The 19032-nt window shown below is 43.5% G+C and overlaps 2 protein-coding genes across 8 annotated transcripts in view; one reads left to right on the plus strand and one right to left on the minus strand.

Annotated features, from left to right (window-relative positions):
• The window catches only part of ANGPTL1 (angiopoietin like 1), a 28320-nt gene extending 25368 nt beyond the window's left edge, over window positions 1–2952 (minus strand). Inside the window, exon 1 of one of the 2 annotated variants that reach the window (XM_090047444.1) lies at window positions 2601–2952. The gene's annotated coding sequence lies outside the window, so the exon portion shown is untranslated. Of the gene's footprint in view, window positions 1–2588 lie in introns of both variants that reach the window. The other variant, XM_090047443.1, reaches the window with a different exon arrangement.
• The window catches only part of RALGPS2 (Ral GEF with PH domain and SH3 binding motif 2), a 238615-nt gene that overhangs the window by 162220 nt on the left and 57363 nt on the right, over window positions 1–19032 (plus strand). For all 6 annotated transcript variants that reach the window (XM_090047437.1, XM_090047440.1, XM_090047439.1 and 3 more), the window contains exons 9-11: window positions 4546–4683; window positions 5624–5714; window positions 15379–15446. In XM_090047437.1, coding sequence (XP_089903563.1) covers window positions 4546–4683; window positions 5624–5714; window positions 15379–15446 — 297 coding nt within the window. The remainder of the gene's footprint in view (window positions 1–4545; window positions 4684–5623; window positions 5715–15378; window positions 15447–19032) is intronic.

Here is a 19032-nt window from a genome sequence, read left to right on the forward strand (position 1 = left end):
ACTGAAAAATCTCTTAGGGTTCATCAATATAGGGAAATGTATCATGTGACAGTTCTAGTCTGGAATAAGCATGGCTTTTGACTTCAGATTCAGCTGCCGCTATAGTGACATTTTATATTGGGGGTGGCGGGGGGATCCCTACTTATTGTGGAATAACATTGTATGTGTGGCGTTCAGTTGGCATAATGATACCAGAATGGTTCTGCCAGTGGATTTTTTTCATGTAGACTGGTCCTTTTCAACAAGTCTCTCAGCCTTAGACTGCATAACTAGATTCTTATATTGATATTCACTGCAACTTTGTAGTTTGTGTTTGATAAATGCACTGTACAAAATAATTATAATTAGATCTCCTACACAAAATAGTCTTTGTGGGCTAACCAGAGTTTAACTTGTTTTGAGGAAGAGATAGAGAGGGGAAGTTTGAAAATTGCTTTTAAAAATTAACAATTGGAAGGATCATGTTAGCACAAAATAATTGTAAGGCTGTTATGTCCTGAAGATACAGCAAAAACAGTGAAATTATTAGAATATATTGTAAAGCTATTCAGATTCAAAAAGTGCTGCGTTCCTAGCACCTAGAAATGTGGGGATTTTTGAACCCCTATTCCTTATTTTAGCTTGTTAAAAAGTCTCAAGTTGCATGGGTCCCTTCCATGTGTAAAACTCGGCAGTCTAGCATATGTTTAGAAATGTGAATTATTTAGGGTCTGCAGAATTCCTAGTGGAACAGAGACTGAAAACATTAAGCACTTGGCAGTAAGTAAGCTCTGAGAAGTTTTGCTTCATTAATCACTATATAAATCTCACAGACCTGATTAATAGGGCACATGTGAGGAACAGCAAATTAAAACCAGTAATTTCTGTCAGAGTATTCTTGGTAACAGTTATGTAGCTATTGGCAGATGTTCAAAAGTTCCAAGGCCTCCAAGATGTATACACAATTAGTTTGAAACTTAAAATTCAGAATTTTCTCTCATTTAGATCTTTATCATTTGATGACCATATAAACCATCAATATGTCACTGGTAATTTAAAATAAGTCTTTTACAGCAGAAGGCGAAAGCTTAGAGGCCAACGGAGGAGTGAAAAATTTTTCCTATGAACATTATATAACTTCAGAGCTATTGACTCGGCTGCTTTCTGTTGCAAGAGGTTTGGGAACCGTTCCTAAATTGTACTTAGCTAAGAATGAGTGGAGAATATTATCTGAAATGCAGTGTAGACTTTCCAGTGATAGCTAGTTTTCCTGGTTAGTCCCTGTAATATTTTAAGGGGAGTAAGATGATGGTTAGAAAAAGCAGAACTGTATCTTCCAAAGAATTTGAACAGGCTAAATCTTTTTAGTTGAGAATGTCTTGTCTTGTGTTTCATTGTACAGTTATTTTTCCCCAATTACTTTAGCCATACTTAAATTTCCATTTAGCATTTTCTTTGGGTCCTTCACTCTGTAGGTTATTCTGAAGGGTTAGCTAATACAGCTTACTTTTTCAGTTATTCTAAGTTTACTATGTTTGGATTCTTCTGTCTTGTTTAAAAAAAAAAAAACATTGAGAGACTAAATGTAGTACTTTTACCTTGATGACTTATTTTTAAAAAAATAAGCTTTAAGCTTCTGGGCTGCTTATTAGTTTTCAAGTTCTAAATGTTATTTTTAAAGAAAAGAGCTTGTCTGTTTTCTATTTAGCACAGGGCAGTGGTAAACTATAGTTCACCATATCATTTATGAAAGTTTTTAATGATTTTGATTTGCCTTACTACAACCAATCATGCAGTAATTCACCTTAATTTTGTGAGTGTGTTTGCACTTGCTAAACAGGCACACCTATCCTTTGTTACACAGCTAAGAAGGATGGAAACTTTGCTCATAACACTTTACTTGGTTTTGCAACAGATTTTGTTAATAGGTTCTGTTTGAGTCTGAATCTATATATGACCAAAGGATTCTTGATTTGGTTGCAAAACTAGAGCGGTTGTTTGAAAATGAATTTAAATGTTAGCCTATAGAAATCCTTTTATTAAAATATTTCATTGGGTAGATGTGGATTGCTAGCTGTTTATCATATATATCAACTTAGTTTTTTTTCATAGCAGATTTGCAATATCCATTTTCTAGTTCTAATAGTGCTATCTACCAGTACACTTTCTGACATGGGGTGAAATTTTGGCATTCCTAGCGTAAATGGGAAATTTTCATTTTAGTGCATCCAGGTGTCTGTCTGTCTTATGCTCAAAATACCTGAGATGTGTGCACTGCTTATGTTGTACACATGTGTTCAGTTTTATGCTATAGTGCACACGCGTTCTCTCTCTCATTAAATTATACCGATAACCTAAAATATTCAGATGGAATACAGTAAAAATGCTTTCAGTACAACAGAAATAATTGGTTCATGCTGTTAGTTTTTTCATGTATGTTAAACTATTCCTGTTTGTCATAGTTCTTCATTGTGTACTACAGAAATGAGTTTAACGTTTGAGAGCTGTCACTGAACTCTTAAGCAAGCAGGTCAGCCCCATGCATAATTACATGTGAGATATTTTGCGAGCAAGTCTGCATGTGTATGAAAAATAAGTAGAAAACTTACCAACAAACAAACCTTATCGATGCTTTGCTTCTATAGTAGACTGAAAACCCAGGTCAACTTGCTTTTGCTTCTTGCTTTCGCATTACCCGGTATTGTGTTTTGTTAATCTGTCATTCTAGTGAAGACTGCTTTTCTGCCTTCCCTTATTAGATCCAAGCTGCATTAGAAAATAGAACTTTTCCATACAGTTAACCAGACTAATTAAATTAATTAAAAAAGTATAATTGAAGTTCCAGTGTATTCTGTTCCAGAAAAGGGATAGAAGTGTTTTTGAAGCTGCAGTGTTTTACGTGTTACTTGCTGGAATGCACTAACTAGCTACAGCTGATCCAGATTCCATATAGAGCACGCTTGGGCAGTTTTTCTTTTTTTTTTTAAACAAACACACACTAGACTTAGATGTTCAGCCCACCTATGATGTCATTTTGAACTCACTGAAGAACAGAAGAAACTCCTCCTTTTGGATTTGCTATCCATAGCCTTTGGAAAAGGAGGGGGGAGGGAGCCTGAAAAGCTATGAACAAGGAAAGATTGTTTGCCAGTTTAAGGCAGGGCACCATATGGCAACAGACTGCGCAAGAGTTCAGCAGGCAATTACAAATCAAACATTTTACTACACTGCCTAAAGATGCTTTTCAAGTTTATTAGAGAACTGGGCTTCTAGAAGAGAGATTCTTTCAGGCTGATAAACTTAATTTGTGTTACTGGGAATAAAAGAGGCAGACCGACTGGATAGTGGAGGAAAAGTGAGCCATTTATAGTCTAGAAGAATGCTGTACTGAATGTCACATTTAATTCTTAAAGTTTACTTGATAAGAAACGGATCTAGTTGTTGCTTATAAAGAATCTGATACATGTGGAAAATATTAAAGTTATGTATGATGGTTGTGAATAGGTATTTGAATATTAGATAACATCTGATTAGTATTAAAAGAAGCAGAAGTTACATGGCTTGCACATTTCAGAAATGATGAAAATTACTTCCAGTTCTGTCACTTTAAAATTTGTACATGAATATCTTCTGTTTTTTAGTTTTCTTTTCAGCTTCTTCACAAAAAATACAGTTTAAGTAAATCTTGGAAATTATTTACTTTTGCATTTTCTTTTTTACAAAATTGTTCTAATTTCGTACGGGTGACCCAAGGATCTTTTATTTTGCAGAAAAACTGTTTAGGTGTCCTTGAATGCATCAAAAAATAAAAATCCTGTCACGGGATCTTAAGCAAGAATTAATTGTTCAGAGATCTTTTTCCGAAATAAGAACTTGCTTGCCCATAGAACACTTCTGTCACTAAAATTTGTAAATAGCATCTACCTTTTTATCTTAAGGATGCAAGGCAGGAGTGGGCAAAATCTATTTGACCTTCAGGGCCCCTAAAAAATTTAGAAAATTAATATTAATCTGCCCTGGCTGCCTGTCATGTAGCTTCAATGGCTTGTCAAAACTCAGTAAGCCGCCATCTGACCAAAATGATTGCCTGCCCCGATGTAAGGTCTTTACAGCAGGGCCTTTTATTGATTCAGCAGTACCTGGCATATATAGTACCTGAATGCTTTAAACTAAGCCAGCCTAGTTCAGAGCAGTTAAGCAGTACCATAATATGATGTTTTAATATTTTTTTGTTGTTACCAATGTATTCCTTTCATTAATAAATATTCTAATTCTGGTTAAGGAGAGGAAATAAAATTAGGCCTTGTATCGGATTATGTGCAATTACTTTCTGCTCACGTTCTTATATGCCAAACAAAATAATAGTTTCTGAGGCTCAAATTCTCCCAGAGCTCATACAAAGCCAAGGTCTCTCTGTCTCTCTCTGTCTCCAAAACAAAACAGTGATTAAATACTGAAATTGGTCCATATCAGTGCATGTAAACAGAGGTTAAGTTAAAATTGTTTTTTCTTCTAAATTTTACACCATAAATGACAGAATCTCTTATTTTAATCTTATTTATTCAGGTATTTATCTCTCAGACTTGACATATATTGACTCTGCGTACCCATCTACAGGGAGCATTCTAGAAAGTGAACAGAGAACGAACTTAATGAACAATATACTTAGAATAATCTCAGATTTACAGCAGTCCTGTGAATATGGTAAGTAAGTACAATTATTTCTATTGCGCAATTAATGAAAAAAGTTATAGGTGAAAATGTTTATTCTCCGGTATGCTTTTTTTTAGTGAGGCTTGATCCATTTCTATAATATTCCCATCTGAAAACAGAAACCCTAGGTAACAATGTTCTGGAATTGTACCAGTACCCAGAGATAGAATGAGAATCACTTATACTCTATTTCTGTTTTATGTAGTTTCAAAACATTTAATCCCTAATGAAAAGCTTGTGCTTTATTCCAGTTAATAAGTTTGGTTGACATGCACAGTTTTTTTTTTTCTTTTTTTATCCCTTTATGGATGGTATCTGAAAATAGCAGATTTGTCTTTTAAGGTACTTGGAGATTTGGGAACATTAAAATATGTGGTATTTACACTTACTTCAGTTCTTTAGATACTTTCATAATTTTCAACTATTATAAATAAGAGTTTTAGAAAAGGTAATCGGTCTTACAGGCGAGTTACCCTTCCTCCAACCTTCAGGGAAGTGATAAGACTGGATCTGTGACCGTCCTTATTTGACAAATTAATACTATGTCATTAGCACAGAATTATGACTTAACTGCAGGATCAATATAATGAAAATTTAGATGGTGAGAGAAACCATTCTATTCAGATACTGTCTTCAGAATTCCAGGTTTGGGACTTAAGTTTGGTCCTGGCCCATAACTCATCTTGGCTAACATCCTAGCAGAATTGATATGCTTTAGAGAATCATATTTGGCTTTCTTTGTGGATGTAAGATAGAGCAGCCCAAACTATCTTTATTTGGTGGAGTATCAGAAAATCACAAAATCGTGGCGAGGCTCATAGCTTGTACTTTATAGCTCAACATGAATAAATTAAAAGAGATTTTCTTCACCTATAAGAAAGTACCTTTATTTACAATGAACGATGTAACTAATATATGGACTGTTCTTTAGATATTCCTCTGTTGCCTCATGTTCAGAAATACCTAAACTCGGTTCAGTACATAGAAGAGCTACAAAAATTCGTAGAAGATGACAATTACAAGTAAGTAAGCAATTCTCCAAGTGAATCTTAATTTTCTTCATATTTAAACATTCAGACATGCTGGTTATGATGGTGATTAGGCGATAGAGTCTGCCTTCATTTAGGATTTAGTTTGCATTAAATAAATACATTTAGTGTCAAGGCTGGTATTCCTGTACTACAGACTGTAATGTAGTATTAAGCTACCCAAGCTGGCTGGATAAAGGAAACAATCTAGTGATTGCAGCATGGAACTCAACATGGGGTGGTTTACCTTGTAAAAAATTGGAGTAAAGTGGCTTGTGTGGAGTTTTATGCTGCCACAACTAGACTATTTTTAGTACCTGAGCCAGCTTGGGCACCTCTATTCTAAACTACAATCTACAGCATAGACAGCTACTTCCATAAGTCTCGTCTTGTTCTCAAGTTTTCCTCTACCCAGTTTCCAGTCTTGATGCACATGTGAGATATATATATGACTGGCTTTGAGTATCAGTTTAAATGGACAAATACAGCTGGGGATGGGGAGCTAGCAGCAGCAGGACTCTGGAGAACCTGGTGGCAGGACCCAGTGGCAGCAGCAGCAAGGCCTGCCCAGCCCTGTCCCACCCCCAAATGGAAGCATCTGCCTAGCAGAAGCTTCTAGCCTGGGACCCTATGGCTGTTTCCCTGCCTTCCCTCCATCTGAGAGGAAAATTCAGATAAAAATGGGTGATGGGAGGATCACTGATACAGTAGGGGCCAGCTGCAGCACATGGTTCGCAGCTGTATGGTCGGGACCACATGGTGCAGCAGGAGCCCTCCCAGCCTGGCCAGGCCACTGCAGTTCCCGGTTGACTCCTGCTGCACCATACAGTCCTGGCCATGCACCCAGGAACTGCATGCTGCTGGCACAGCCAGGCTGGCTCCTGCTCCATTTAGTTCCTGGCTGCATGGTCAGGACCACACAGCGCAGTAGGAGCCAGCTGGGAACCGCAGAGGCCTGACCAGCCTGGCTCATGCTGCAGTCCCAGCCATGCAACCAGGAACCATGCAGTGCTGCAGAGGCCAATGGGTAGGCCAGGTGGGGGGAAGCAGCGGTGGCAGGAGTGAAAGGGCAGCTATGGTAGGCGGAAAGTGGCAGCAAGTGAAAGCATGTTGCCCTGTGGCCAGGGCCAGCAGCAGCAGGAGCCAGCTGGGAACCATGGGGGCCTGGCCAGGCTACGCTGGCTCCAGCTTTGTTCTGTGTCATGCAGCTGGATACTGTGCATTGCAGAGCGGTAGGTGGGCAGTTAGGGGGTGGGGAGGAGTGGTGGTGGGTGGGAAGGAAGGGAAAGGAATTGGCAGGGAAAGGTAGCAGAAGCAGGAAGGGGGGAAGTGGCAGTTAGTGGGCAGGAGCACAATGGCAGCTGGGCAGGAGCACAGGGCCCATCCTCATGCCCCAGGGCCAGCGAGGGGCCAGGGTGGGGCAGTAGGAGTATGGAGCCCAGGCTGGTGGCAGGAGCTGTATGGAGCCAAGCCAAGTCTGCCACTTTCCCTGCAGGCAGCCCAGCCACATGCAGTCCTGGGGCTCATTGGGATTGTGCACTGCCAGGGGTCTCTGACTACTGCTGGCCGTGAGTGCCCTGAGGCCTCACTGTCTACTACTGCTGTTGGTGGCAGGGACTATGCACAATGAGGGAGGAGTCATGTTTGTAGGGGAGCCCCACCCCCCCCACCATACACATGTATCCACACCTCCCTCATGCTGCCGTATGCTTGCATCACACCCCCTCACACTCCAGCTACCTTCTCCCTTCTACACTCAGCCCTCCACACACCCATACCCTCTCTCTCATACACACGTGCACACCTACAGCCCCCCACAAACCCTGTACCCACCCATGCATAGCCCCGACATCCCTCTACGCCCCCAGTATACAGAAGTGAGATTTCATTTCAGGCTATTATGCAATCACCTCCATGTACACTACAAAAATGCACATAAATCAGGGCAAAAATATTGTTTGAAATCAAAGTAATATATGTTTAATTTTTTTTTAATCTTCTTTAAAAGAAAAAAAAAGAAATTGGGGGTTTTTCTAGTCCCAAGGTGGCAAGCCCCCTAGCCAAAAGGAGTACTTCTGGTGGCAAGGGGAGGGACTTCCAGCAGCAGAGGCCAGGAGTTGCGGGGGAAGGACTTCTGGTTCCAAGATGGCAATTGGAGGATGGGCTAGCTGTCAAGGGGCAGGGCTACCCTTGTGGCCCTTGACAACTTGTCAGACTTGTTAAGCAGCCCTCCAGCTGAAATAATTGTTGTCGTTTCCCCCCTCCCCAACACACACACACACACACACTGGTCTGTCATCAGCCTTATAGTAATGTTTGGCATTGTAACATTCATCACTAGAATGGAATTAAGTTTTTAAGTTCATAGTAGTCTAACAGAAAGGGTGGGCATTGGAAATAGGAGGCACAGAGATTTGCCTAGAGTAGAAAGTGGGAAGTTGGAGCTGTTTAGAAAGAAGATCAACAGGTTACATGGCAAAAATGTGCAAAACACAAAAGAAATAGAAAAGATAAATTAGCTGCTCCTATTTACTCCTCCTCATGATGTAAGAAAAAAGGCATCCAAATAAAATTGGAATTCCTGTATTTACTTGCATACAAGATGCATTCCCTTCCCCCCCACCTCAATTTGGCGTGGGGGGGAAAGCCCCTTCTCTTATAATCGCGTGCAAGAAAATCTCATTAAATACACTGTCTGTCATTCAACTACTGCCAAAAGAAGCATGTGCTTAGAATTGGAAACAACTGGGAAGTTGATTAAAAGCAGCCAATACTAAGCATGGCTATAAAATACATGGCCCATATTGCGCAAACATGCTGCTGGGAACCTACCACAAGGTGTTGTGTTGTTTTAGTTTTTAAGGAAAACTTTTCATGTCCTAGGTCAAATTAGCCAGATGAAGCCAAATTCCATTTGAATCCTCCAAGAACCATATTTGCCCCTGCTACCAGCAAGTATCCTCCACCCCAGCCTGGGGCTGCAGATACTTCCATATCCTTTAGCAGGCATCCTACGTGCAGGCCCAAGCCTGGAGGCTTGGCATTCAGATGCCCCCAAGCATTGCTTGCCCTCAACCATATGGCCATAAGAGCCAAGCTAGGGAGAAGTCTCCTGTTTCCATGAAGTCCGTGTGTAGCTGAGATCCTCCCATTGGAAGCTGACCAACGGGAAGCTAACTATGAGGCTGTCGTAGGGAGCAGATAAAGATACAACCCTCTGCTGCACAGTGCCATTTCAGCTGCAACACTTTGGTCAAAGTATTTCTCCTGCCACCATTGTGGCCATGGTTTTTCCCCTGCCAGGTAACTCTGAAGTTCATTACAAGCAACAAACACTGAGCATGACTGCCACAAGGATAGATTACTGAAGCCCATCTGAATAAGACCTATGGTAGCACCCAGTAAGTGCAGTCCCCTTCACTACCAACTCTTCCCCCCCCCCAAGTCATGGTAAGCCACTGTATGGCATATATTTTGACCTCTTCTTCACTCCCAACAGTTGAGCCATACCTTTCTTTCCCATTTTCAATTATTCCTGTTCACCATCCTTAAATATCTGGCAAACATCACAAAACGGAGCCCCAAACAGTTTAGCCAGATTCCTTCTCTTGCCCTTTCTTTAAGTCAGGCGCATATGATTAGTATGGCCCCACCCTCCAGGAGGTAAAACCAGATCAGGTTGCCATTTACCTCATCTGCTTGCAAATTTTTGGACCATCCCAGGACTTGAGACAAGAACACCACTTTGTGAGGAGACTAGACACTCGTCTTGCTGGGGTCACCTGACCCCTCAGTTACCTTTCCTGCTTGGTGCAGGGGACTGGACCTGATTGATCTTCCAAGGTCTCTTCTGGCCTTACAATCTATGAAACCCGGTTCCAGTCATGAATGGGGGCTAGTTAGCACATGGGTCCTTTGTGTGAGTGGTATCTGGAGTATACACATGCTGAGCAGCAGTGTCATAGCAGTGAAGTTTGGCACTTGGGGCAAAGCCTGCAGCAGCAGCAGCCCGCCCTTGCCCCATGAACAGACCTGAGGGGCACAGGCCCTCCCATGCTTGCCTGGGAGTGCACACAGCAGCAGGAGCTGCCCTTCCCCCATCCCTGCACCTCCCCCCACCCCCAACAAGCCTCTGTAGGCTCTGTCCTGTGCCCTGCCCCAGCTGGGCAGCACCTGCTGGCACCCCTTCACTTTGGCACCCAGGGCAGTTACCTCACTCACCTCCCCCCCCACCCCATGCTATGGCACTGCTGAGCTGTAGGGTCACCATGACTTGAAATTCTGTTGATTATGGTGTGTCCCCACCCAATAAGTTATGCGCTATATCACAAGCCTTCAGTTTTAGACCAATATCATATGTAGTTTGTCCTACATATAAGTAGGTGTCAAAAGTGCCGCTCAGAAGCATGTTTATGGAGTTCCTGTACTAAAACTTGCAGCAATTTCAAAAAAAAAAAGAAGCAACATGCATCAATTCTGGTTGAGCTAACTGTATGAATGCTTTATGCAAATTGCTACAGCCATGTTTATTTCAGGGTTAGTCAGGGAAAGCAGGGTCTGAGGGTAAGGAGAGGGGCTGCCATGGGAAAAAGTTAGTGGGAAGCAGATTGCAAAGAGTCTACCTGATCCCTCCAGATTTATTTTTTTGTGCTGTAGCAGTGGGAAGGGGACAAATTCAAGGCAAACCTCCAATAATGGGATTCTATACCTGAAAGTAGAACAAATTTATACATTTTCCATATATAGAATCTAATTATTGGGGGTTGTCTGATTATCAGGGTCTTCTATTTGAGCAAATATGGTAATACAGTCATAACTGATAAATGCTAATTTTAATTATCATACAAAACATAATTAACCTATGTAACCCATGGCCATATATTATGATTGATCCAGACCTCAGCTTTTTTTAAAGCACCGGGAGCTGGGGCAGGTGGGACAGCCATGGGGAGGTGGGGGCTGGGAGCTGGCAGGGGTTCCCCAATGGTCCCCTCCTCTAGTCCCATCTCCCTTGCCCCCTTACTTACCAGCTCAGAGTCCGGCTGCAGGTCCCTGATGCAGCTACCAGAGACTATCTGAATCATCAAAGCTGTCTGAATCTTCCGAAGTTTCGGAGAGCTTCGAATTGATTCAGACCTTTTTATTGGTCCCCTGATTCGAGTCTGCTTTGGAGATTTGGCCACTGAATCAGGCTGAATCTCTTCCAAATCAAAACACCACCTGGAGCTTCACACAGCCCTACTTTGTTTTTAAAATGAAGTGATCGTTTACATTAGTAGTAAAAATATTTGTTCCAAATAATTTAATTGGCTCTGGCTAGGAAGAAGATTCACTGGGGGAAGATACTCTGTCATTTTTTCATTACTGTTTCTTGCATCCTCCTTTGGAGCATTTGGTATTGAGCCAGTCAGTGACTAGATTTTTGAACTAAATGAAAGAGTCCGTTTCTTCAGTATAGTAGTTTTTGTGGTGATATTGTAATCAATGGAAAGTTGGTGAAGAGGAGTTGTATACAAGTGAATATGATTTTGTACTTGAATATTGAGAACTGTGGGGATGATTATTTTATTCTTAGGCTGTGGACAGATGTGCATTTGTAGTGTTACATGTGCCTTGACACTTCTATAATACTACAAAAATGTAGTGATGTAGTATACGTAAGGTCAGAGCCCCTCCAACCGCCCTCAAGGAAGTGCTACAAAATTGCTTTAAAGGTATGCTTTCCAGCCAGGAGGTGATAAGCAGGGATCCTGTGGCTGCAGAGCCGGCCATGGAGCTGTGCTCCGGCCGCATGCCAGCCTCCCTCTCCCCATTCCCCGGGCAGCATGCGTGTGGCCTGCACATGGCGGACACCACCACACTGCACCCCATATCACTTACCCGCAAAGCCCCCATGCAGAGGGGCACCCCTGCCCTCACCCCCTGGCCCTGTTCCCAGCTGTGATGTGCTGCCTGGGGCCAGCAGCACCCCCTGCTCCCTCAGCCCCCAAACCCAACTTACTGCTAGGATCCAGGGGTGAAGGGCATGGCTCCGCAGTAGCAGCACTTGCCCACAAAGTCCCCCACCCTGCTTGCAGCCGCCACCATTCCACACCGCTGCGGAGCTGTGCAGCTGGTTATGGGGCATGCTGCTGCATGCAAGCCCCCCGTTTCACCTTCCAACTGGGCAGCACATATGTGGCTCACACACAGTGGTTGCCACTGTGCTGCTGCTGCTGCTGCTGCAGCACCACCCTGTGCTGTTTGCCTACAAAGCCATTCAGGTGGCTGTGGGATGGTAGTGCAGGGTGCAGTGGCAGAGTTGTGGTGGCAGTCTCTGTGTGCAAACCTGTCAGGTCGGCTGGCATGTGTGTGGCCCACAGAGTGGCACTCCTACCATCCCCCCTCCCCCCCCCCGCTCCTGGGAGTGGACACAGGGGCACACTTCCTCCCTCCTTCTTAATCTACCCCCCAGCACCTTCCCTTTCCCTTGCCCTGCCCCACCCCTTTCTCCCACACACTTACCTGCTGGGGTGGGTGTCTGTGTGCGTGTCTGTCTGCATGTCTCGGGCTGTTGCAAAGGGCATCAGGAGGGCTGTTGAGACTGTGGGGGGTAGTGCGGGGCACCAGCAGCACTGGGAGGGGCTGTGGGGGGCCTTTAATTTTTATCACAGAATTTGCTATTTTTAATCGGAGAATTGGCGGTTTTTAATTGGAGACAACCAGGATCCCTGGTGGTAAGGCATTGTTCCTCTGTTACCCATCCCCTCCTTTTGTTGGGAGGGAGCCTGTCTCTGATCCTGTTCCAGCTCATCCTTGTGACTGCAAAAGTGGTTCCTGCTTCAGCTGCAGTAGTAGTAAAGGCAGTAGTAGCACTGGTCCCTGCTGTGGCATTATGCAGAGCTACTGCCTCAGGTCCCAGATAGACTGTATCTCTGCTTCCTGTCACTGACACTTGGATCTGGGAATGGCTGGTAGTCATTAAGCCTTGGTAGTGGTAGTGGGTGGGGAACAGAGCAGAGGACTGAGAGATGCTGTAGGAGGAAGAGATTTCTCTTATAGTGGTACATGTACTGTTTGGATGTTACATGCAGCACTGCAAAATGTAACACTGCAAAGAGAGTTCCTGTTTCATCCAGGATCTTACTACTGTAGTTACTTGATTCCAAGACTAGGCTTCCCCACTCCCATTTTAAGATGGTGGGGGGAGCCCCTCATCTTGGAATCAAGTAGGAGTCAGGCAGCTGCTCTAGCTCTGGCCCCAACCCCAGGTTGGGGTTAGAGCCACAGCTGCTGCCTGCCCCACCTACCCCTGCACCCCCTGTCTCCCCTGTGCCAGTTCTGCTACCTTCATTTCCCACCCAGCTTACTCTTGCTCCAGGGATGGCAACTTGCATCCCTGCTGCAGTGTGGAGCAAGGCTCTAGCCCAGCCCTGTAGCAACAGCGCCTACTCCACATTGCTGCTGTGTGGCTGGGGCTGCGCTTCATTCCCCAGACTGGAGCAGGGACAGAGCCTGCCAGAACTGGAATAGGAGTAAGGTAGAGAGGAGCAAGTGGAAGGTAGAAGATTTTAGGGAAGGGAAAATGAGAGAAAGCAGGGGTGGGGGCCTAAAGTTCCAGTGGGCAGAAGCAGCATAAGGGGAAAAGGGGTCAGTCCTGAGGCTGCAAGGGGGGGATGGCACAAGGATGGCATAAGTGCGTGTGGGGGGGGGGGGGGGGCAGGTGGCAAGGGTCAAACTGCTTGCTTCCTACCACCTGCCCTCCTCCTTACTGTCTGTATCTGATTGTTCTTCCCTACTGCCTGTCCCCTCACTGCCCTTCCGGCTGTCTGCCCTATTACATGTCCCCCTACTACCTGCATCCCTGCAGCAATAGGGATATGAATTTAAAGTATCCCTTCAATAATTCTGCTGGTATAGAAGTTAGTTATTACACATTTAAATTTATAAATGTGTTACAATTTACCCTTTACAGAATCTAGTTATCGGGGCTCATTGTAAATTCAGGGTCATTTTAAATTCAGGTAAATACAGTAGTCACACTTGCACTATTTTTGTAGCACTAGGGCAGTTTACACATTTATGTACCCATTTCTTGTAGTACTACAACAGCATATACATCACTACAAATATAACATCTGTCCATGGCCTTAGTTTCCTTTGTCATGAAAGTTATGCTACTCTAGTAGTTTGAAACAAGCTATTACCTCCATAAATTTACTCTTATTCCTAAAGATTGCTCTTTCTAAATTCATGTTCACTTAAAAATATCTATTTGATAAAAACATTTAGTCAGCTCACTTTACTACTTGAAGTTATCTAACTAATAGTCTGTCACTTTGCAATAGCATTAAAGAACATTGAAGAGCATTCCTATCTAAAATAAATGGAAATAGGTAGTATTATTAGCCCACACAAGATGATTATATATTGTACCAACAATTATTAATAAATTGGTATATTGTTGATATAGAGTATCTCATTATTTATAACAAATTAAAGATGAGCACAAACAGGTTTACTTTATTATTTTTGCACATTGTTTTTTATTAGCATGGTGTGGTGGGACAGTAGGGGGTGCTTTGCACTGAGCTACCTGCCTCACTGCACACAACCAAAGCCAAGGTGCAGATGCCTCCCCAGGGATGCCAACTTCTGGCCAGCCAGTCTGGGGTAACTGCTGCCACCACCTGAGCTTTGGTCTCTGTTGGGCCCTGTGCCGCCTGGGGTACACAGTTCCTGCAGACCTAGGGGTTGCTTAGCCCCAGCAGGATATATCTGGGTGCTTCTTATAGCCTGAAGCATAGAAAGGAGCCTCCCTTAGTTGGCTGAGCAAAGGGAGCAAAAAGGCCTGCCTCTCAAGCATGTACAACAACCCCTCTCAAGCATGTATAACAAGGCATGTAATAACAGATGGCTTTATTGGGTAGAGAGGTATGGGGAGGGGTACCAGTCAGAGTAGTATCAAAAGAATGACCCTGAGCAAATAGAAGTGGCTTGTTAGCCTTTTAATACGCTTCTTGATCACTTCATCCTACGTTACTTGCTGAAATCCAAGTAAGTTGCTCACAGTTGCATCTAGAATTTGACTAAGCTCTCTCTATGGAGGCTGCATAGTTTGTCTGCTGTATTCCCAAAACATGTCTGCCCCACTTCCTCATGGAAGTTTTTTTTTTTTTATATACCTGCTGTGACCTCATCACTAAGTTCCCACCAGAAGCAGATCCATTGGCTGCTGACTGGTGCTTCCAAATAACATCAGACTGACCAGGTGAGATGACTAGTCACCTGATCTGCAAGGGTGGGAACCTGAGACAAAAGGAGGAGCAGATTCCCCCTCCCATTTTTGAATTTTTATACCTTAGCTAGTCTCATAGGCAGGGAACACCTAGGGGGGAGGAGGTGCTGCCTCACAGCAGAGACAGACTTGAGGCATTTTCTCCACACATGGAAAGTTCAAAATTTGAAATATAATCAGTATACATTTATCTCAAAATACAGGAAATGGATTGTTTATTGCTCCTTTTGATTGTCTTGTTAGAGGTGATACATGAGCTGGAATTTCTAGTACACACAATAGTCTGTCTTACATTTGTGGTAGTGAAAATCCTTTTAGCATAAATCATAAAACTTCAGCTTTGGAAGAGTTAGTTTTAACCTTTATTCTTTTTTAATGCAGGCTTTCATTAAAGATAGAGCCAGGGACCAGCACCCCACATTCTGCTGCTTCCAGAGAGGATTTAGCAGGTAAATGCTTAATAATTATTGGAATACAGTAAAATATGCTCCTTGTTATTTGCTACCTTTGCGCTATTAGGATAATAGCTTAAGCCAGCTTGGGTTGGCGGGGAAGTCCTCCGGTGAACTGTATCACAAGGGGGAGGCTTATAAGGGGTGGAGACTTGGACGGGCAACTGGGGAGGAGTGTGGGAGCATTGCTTGGGTATGCAGGGGTGGGGTCGGGGGGTGGAGTGCAGTTGAAGTTGCGGCTAGCAAGGGATGTGAAGGGTAACGGGTTTCTACAAGTCTGTTGGTAGCAGGAGGAAGATCGAGGAAAATGTGGGTCCATTACTGAATGGGGGAGGCAACCTCATGACAGAGGATGAGGGGAGGGGGTTGAAGTGCTCAGTGGCTTTTTTGCCTCAGTCTTCATGAGCAAGTTCAGCTCCCAGACTGCTGCATTGAGTGGCACAGTTTGTGGGGGAGGTGGGCAGCCAACAGTGGTGAAAGAACAGATTGCAGACTGGAGGGGCTGGACATGTGAAGGCCCATGGGGCCAGATGGGGTGCACCTGAGGTTGCTAAGAGAGTTGGCTGGTGACATTGTGGAATCTCTGGCCATTATTTTTGTGAGCTTATAGCTATTGGGAGAGGTATTGGAGAAGGGCAGGCATGGTGCTCGTGTTTGGGAGGGGGTGGAGGGAGGACATGAGGCCCTGCAGACTGGTCAGCCTTGCTGTGGTCGCTGGAGGAATCGTGGAGTGGGTCCTTGAGGAGTCCAGTTCTGAGCACTCGGAGGGCAGGGAAGGTGACTGGGAGCAGTTGGTGTGGCTTTGCCTGGGGTGAGTCATGCCTGGTTGGCCTGATTTGCCTTCTGTGATGAGATGACTGGCTCTGTGGATGCAGGGAGACTGGTGGATAATGGTATACTTTGATTTTTTGGTAGGGCTTTTGATGCAGTCTCCCACAGCATTCTTGCAGGCAAGCTGGAGAGGTATGGGCTGGATGGGTGGACTGTGGGGTAGATAGAAGTCTGGATGGAGCACTGGGCTCAGAGGTTGGTGGTCTGGTAGCAGCCATTGTTGGGTGGAGTGCTCCATGGGTTGGTCCTGAGGCCAGTTTTGTTCGATGTGACCTGCAGGGTGGTGTACAGTGCACCCTCGGTAAGTTTGCAGATGACACCAGGCTGCAGGGAGTGGTGGATGCACTGGGGGTGGAGCTAGGATTGAGTGACCTGGACAGATTGGAGGATTGGGCCAAAGGAGGTCTCATGAGGTTCAGCGAGAACAGATGTAGGGTTCCGTGCTTAGGACAGAACGGTCCCATACACCAGTGCAGGCTGGGGGTTAATTGGCTGAGTGGTGGCTCTGCAATGAAGGATCTGGAGTTACAGTGGACAGTGACCTGAACATGGGCCAACGGTATGCCCTTGTTGCAGGGAGGGCTGCATACTGGGTTGCATTGGTGGCTGTGTTGCCAACAGGTTGGGGAAGATGATTCTTCAGCTGTGTTCAGCACTGGTGGGGCTGTGTTTGGAGTGCTGTATTCAGTTTTGGGCTCCCCACTACAGAGGAGATGTAGACTGGCTGGAGGGAGTCCAGCAGAGGGCAGTAGGAATGTCGGGGAGGCTGGGGCGCATGGGCTGTGGGGTGGGGCTGAGGGAGCTGGGCTTGTTTGGTTTGGGGAGGAGAGGACTGAGGAGAGATGAGGCGGGTTTCGGAGGGGGATGGATGTGGATTCTTTTCAGTTGCTCCTTGTCCTGTCATCTGCCACTGCTATCTCAAGTTGCAGCAAGGGAAGTTTAGGTTGGCTATTAGGAAGAACTTTCTCACAGAAAGGCAATAAAACACTGCAACAAGTTACCCAGAAAGGTTTTGGCATCTCTATCTTTGGAGGATTTCAAGACACAGGTAGACAAAGCTTTGGCTGGGATGACCTAGTTGGGGATGGTCCTGCTTTGAGCAGGGGGTTGGACAAGATCATTGGTTCCCAACTTCCGAGCCGTGGCTCAGTACTGGACCACGAGGGGTTGGCTGCCAGTTCGCAAGAAGTTTGGCTTCCGGACTGGAAGTCTGGAAGTGACCAGCATGCTGTGGAGCGGCAGCCAGCCTGTTTTTATATTGAGTATACAATGGTTGGCTGCTGCTAATCAGTATAAAAAAGGGTTGGCTGCCATTCCGCTGTATACCAGTCACTTCTGGACTGCAGTTCGCCAGTCCATGGTCTGCAAAGGTTGGGAACCACTGTACTAGATGACCTCCTGAGGTTCCTTCCAACCCTAACTTTCTATGATTTTTATGATAAGAAATTTTCCAAGAAGTAAAACAGGATGGAGATCATATTTAGAATTTTAAGGGAGAGCCTACTTCTTGTAGAAAATTGAGTCAACATCTTGATTATTTTGCTCTTTTAGTATTCTTCTGGTAATATGTTAGGATATGCATGATGTACAAGATTAAGAACTGTTAAATGTATATTTCTTATCTCTACACAGAAAAGCTCTTATGTAAATTAGTCCCATTTAAAGTTTTGTTTTAGAATGGGATTATCAAAAGAACCTAACAACTCGCATTGATTTTATTTTTCATTGGGAGTTGTATTCCTAATGAACTTTTTTTGAAAATTCAGGTCTTAACCAAGTAAAATTATTTGTTTAGGAAGTTTTAGTAATTTAAGGGATTTCTTCTGTTGTCTTTATAAAAGCAATGTTACTAAACATAACAGTTAATTAGCAAAAGGTTCAGGTTTTCTAAATTAACTGGTATTACCCCCCAAGTCAGGACATTAGTCATTTTAAATGCTTTGAAGTCATCCATATTTAATTCATTTAGAATAAAACATTTTTAAACTATACACATTTGTCAAGGAGAAAATTATTAAAATTCACCTTGAAGGTATGCAGTAAGTGGAAATTCTGTGCTATACAAGTATGTCTGGGGTTGCAAGATGCAATTAAAATTAAAAATTGTATTGGGGTCAGATGAGATGATGATCTACTGTTCTTAACACTATTTATATAAGGAGAGAAATGGAATTAGATTTGCTATTAGAATTCTGAATCTGAATTGTCTGACTTCTCTGCAACTGAATACCAAAGTTTTAATATTGTGTGCAAAGTCTTTCCTGTCAAGAAATCAAAATGGGGACTGTTGCATTAAAAACAATAAGGCTACATATAATACAAAAGAAAAATCTAAGTTGTGGCTTTTGAACACACATACATATGTGTTCTTTATATATCCACCACAGTCATTTTCCCAGTCCACCTTCTCCATTTGCTAGTTCCCTGCAGAGTTGCCAGCTCAGTATATGTAATTATCTGGTTTTTATCATGTTCATTGTATTGATCAGAAAAAATTAAAACTGACATCGAATAGCAATTAGAATTGCCTCATGCTCTCTCAGGGAGAAAAAATTTTGTTTTACAACATTATTATGTTTATAATAATAACAGCATTATAAAAGTGAAAAGATTTATTTTCATCTTATTCCTTCCAGGTGCTTCCTTTGTCACAATACTTCAAAAGACATGTTAATTTTCTAAAGGAAGTGTGTGTGTGTGTGTGTGTATTTTAAAACTCCAATATTTTATATTCTTATTGTTAATTATTGAC

Source organism: Crocodylus siamensis, chromosome 5, assembly GCF_052110815.1.
Source record: "Crocodylus siamensis isolate JL-2025a chromosome 5, ASM5211081v1, whole genome shotgun sequence".
Taxonomy (NCBI): Eukaryota; Metazoa; Chordata; order Crocodylia; family Crocodylidae; genus Crocodylus; species Crocodylus siamensis.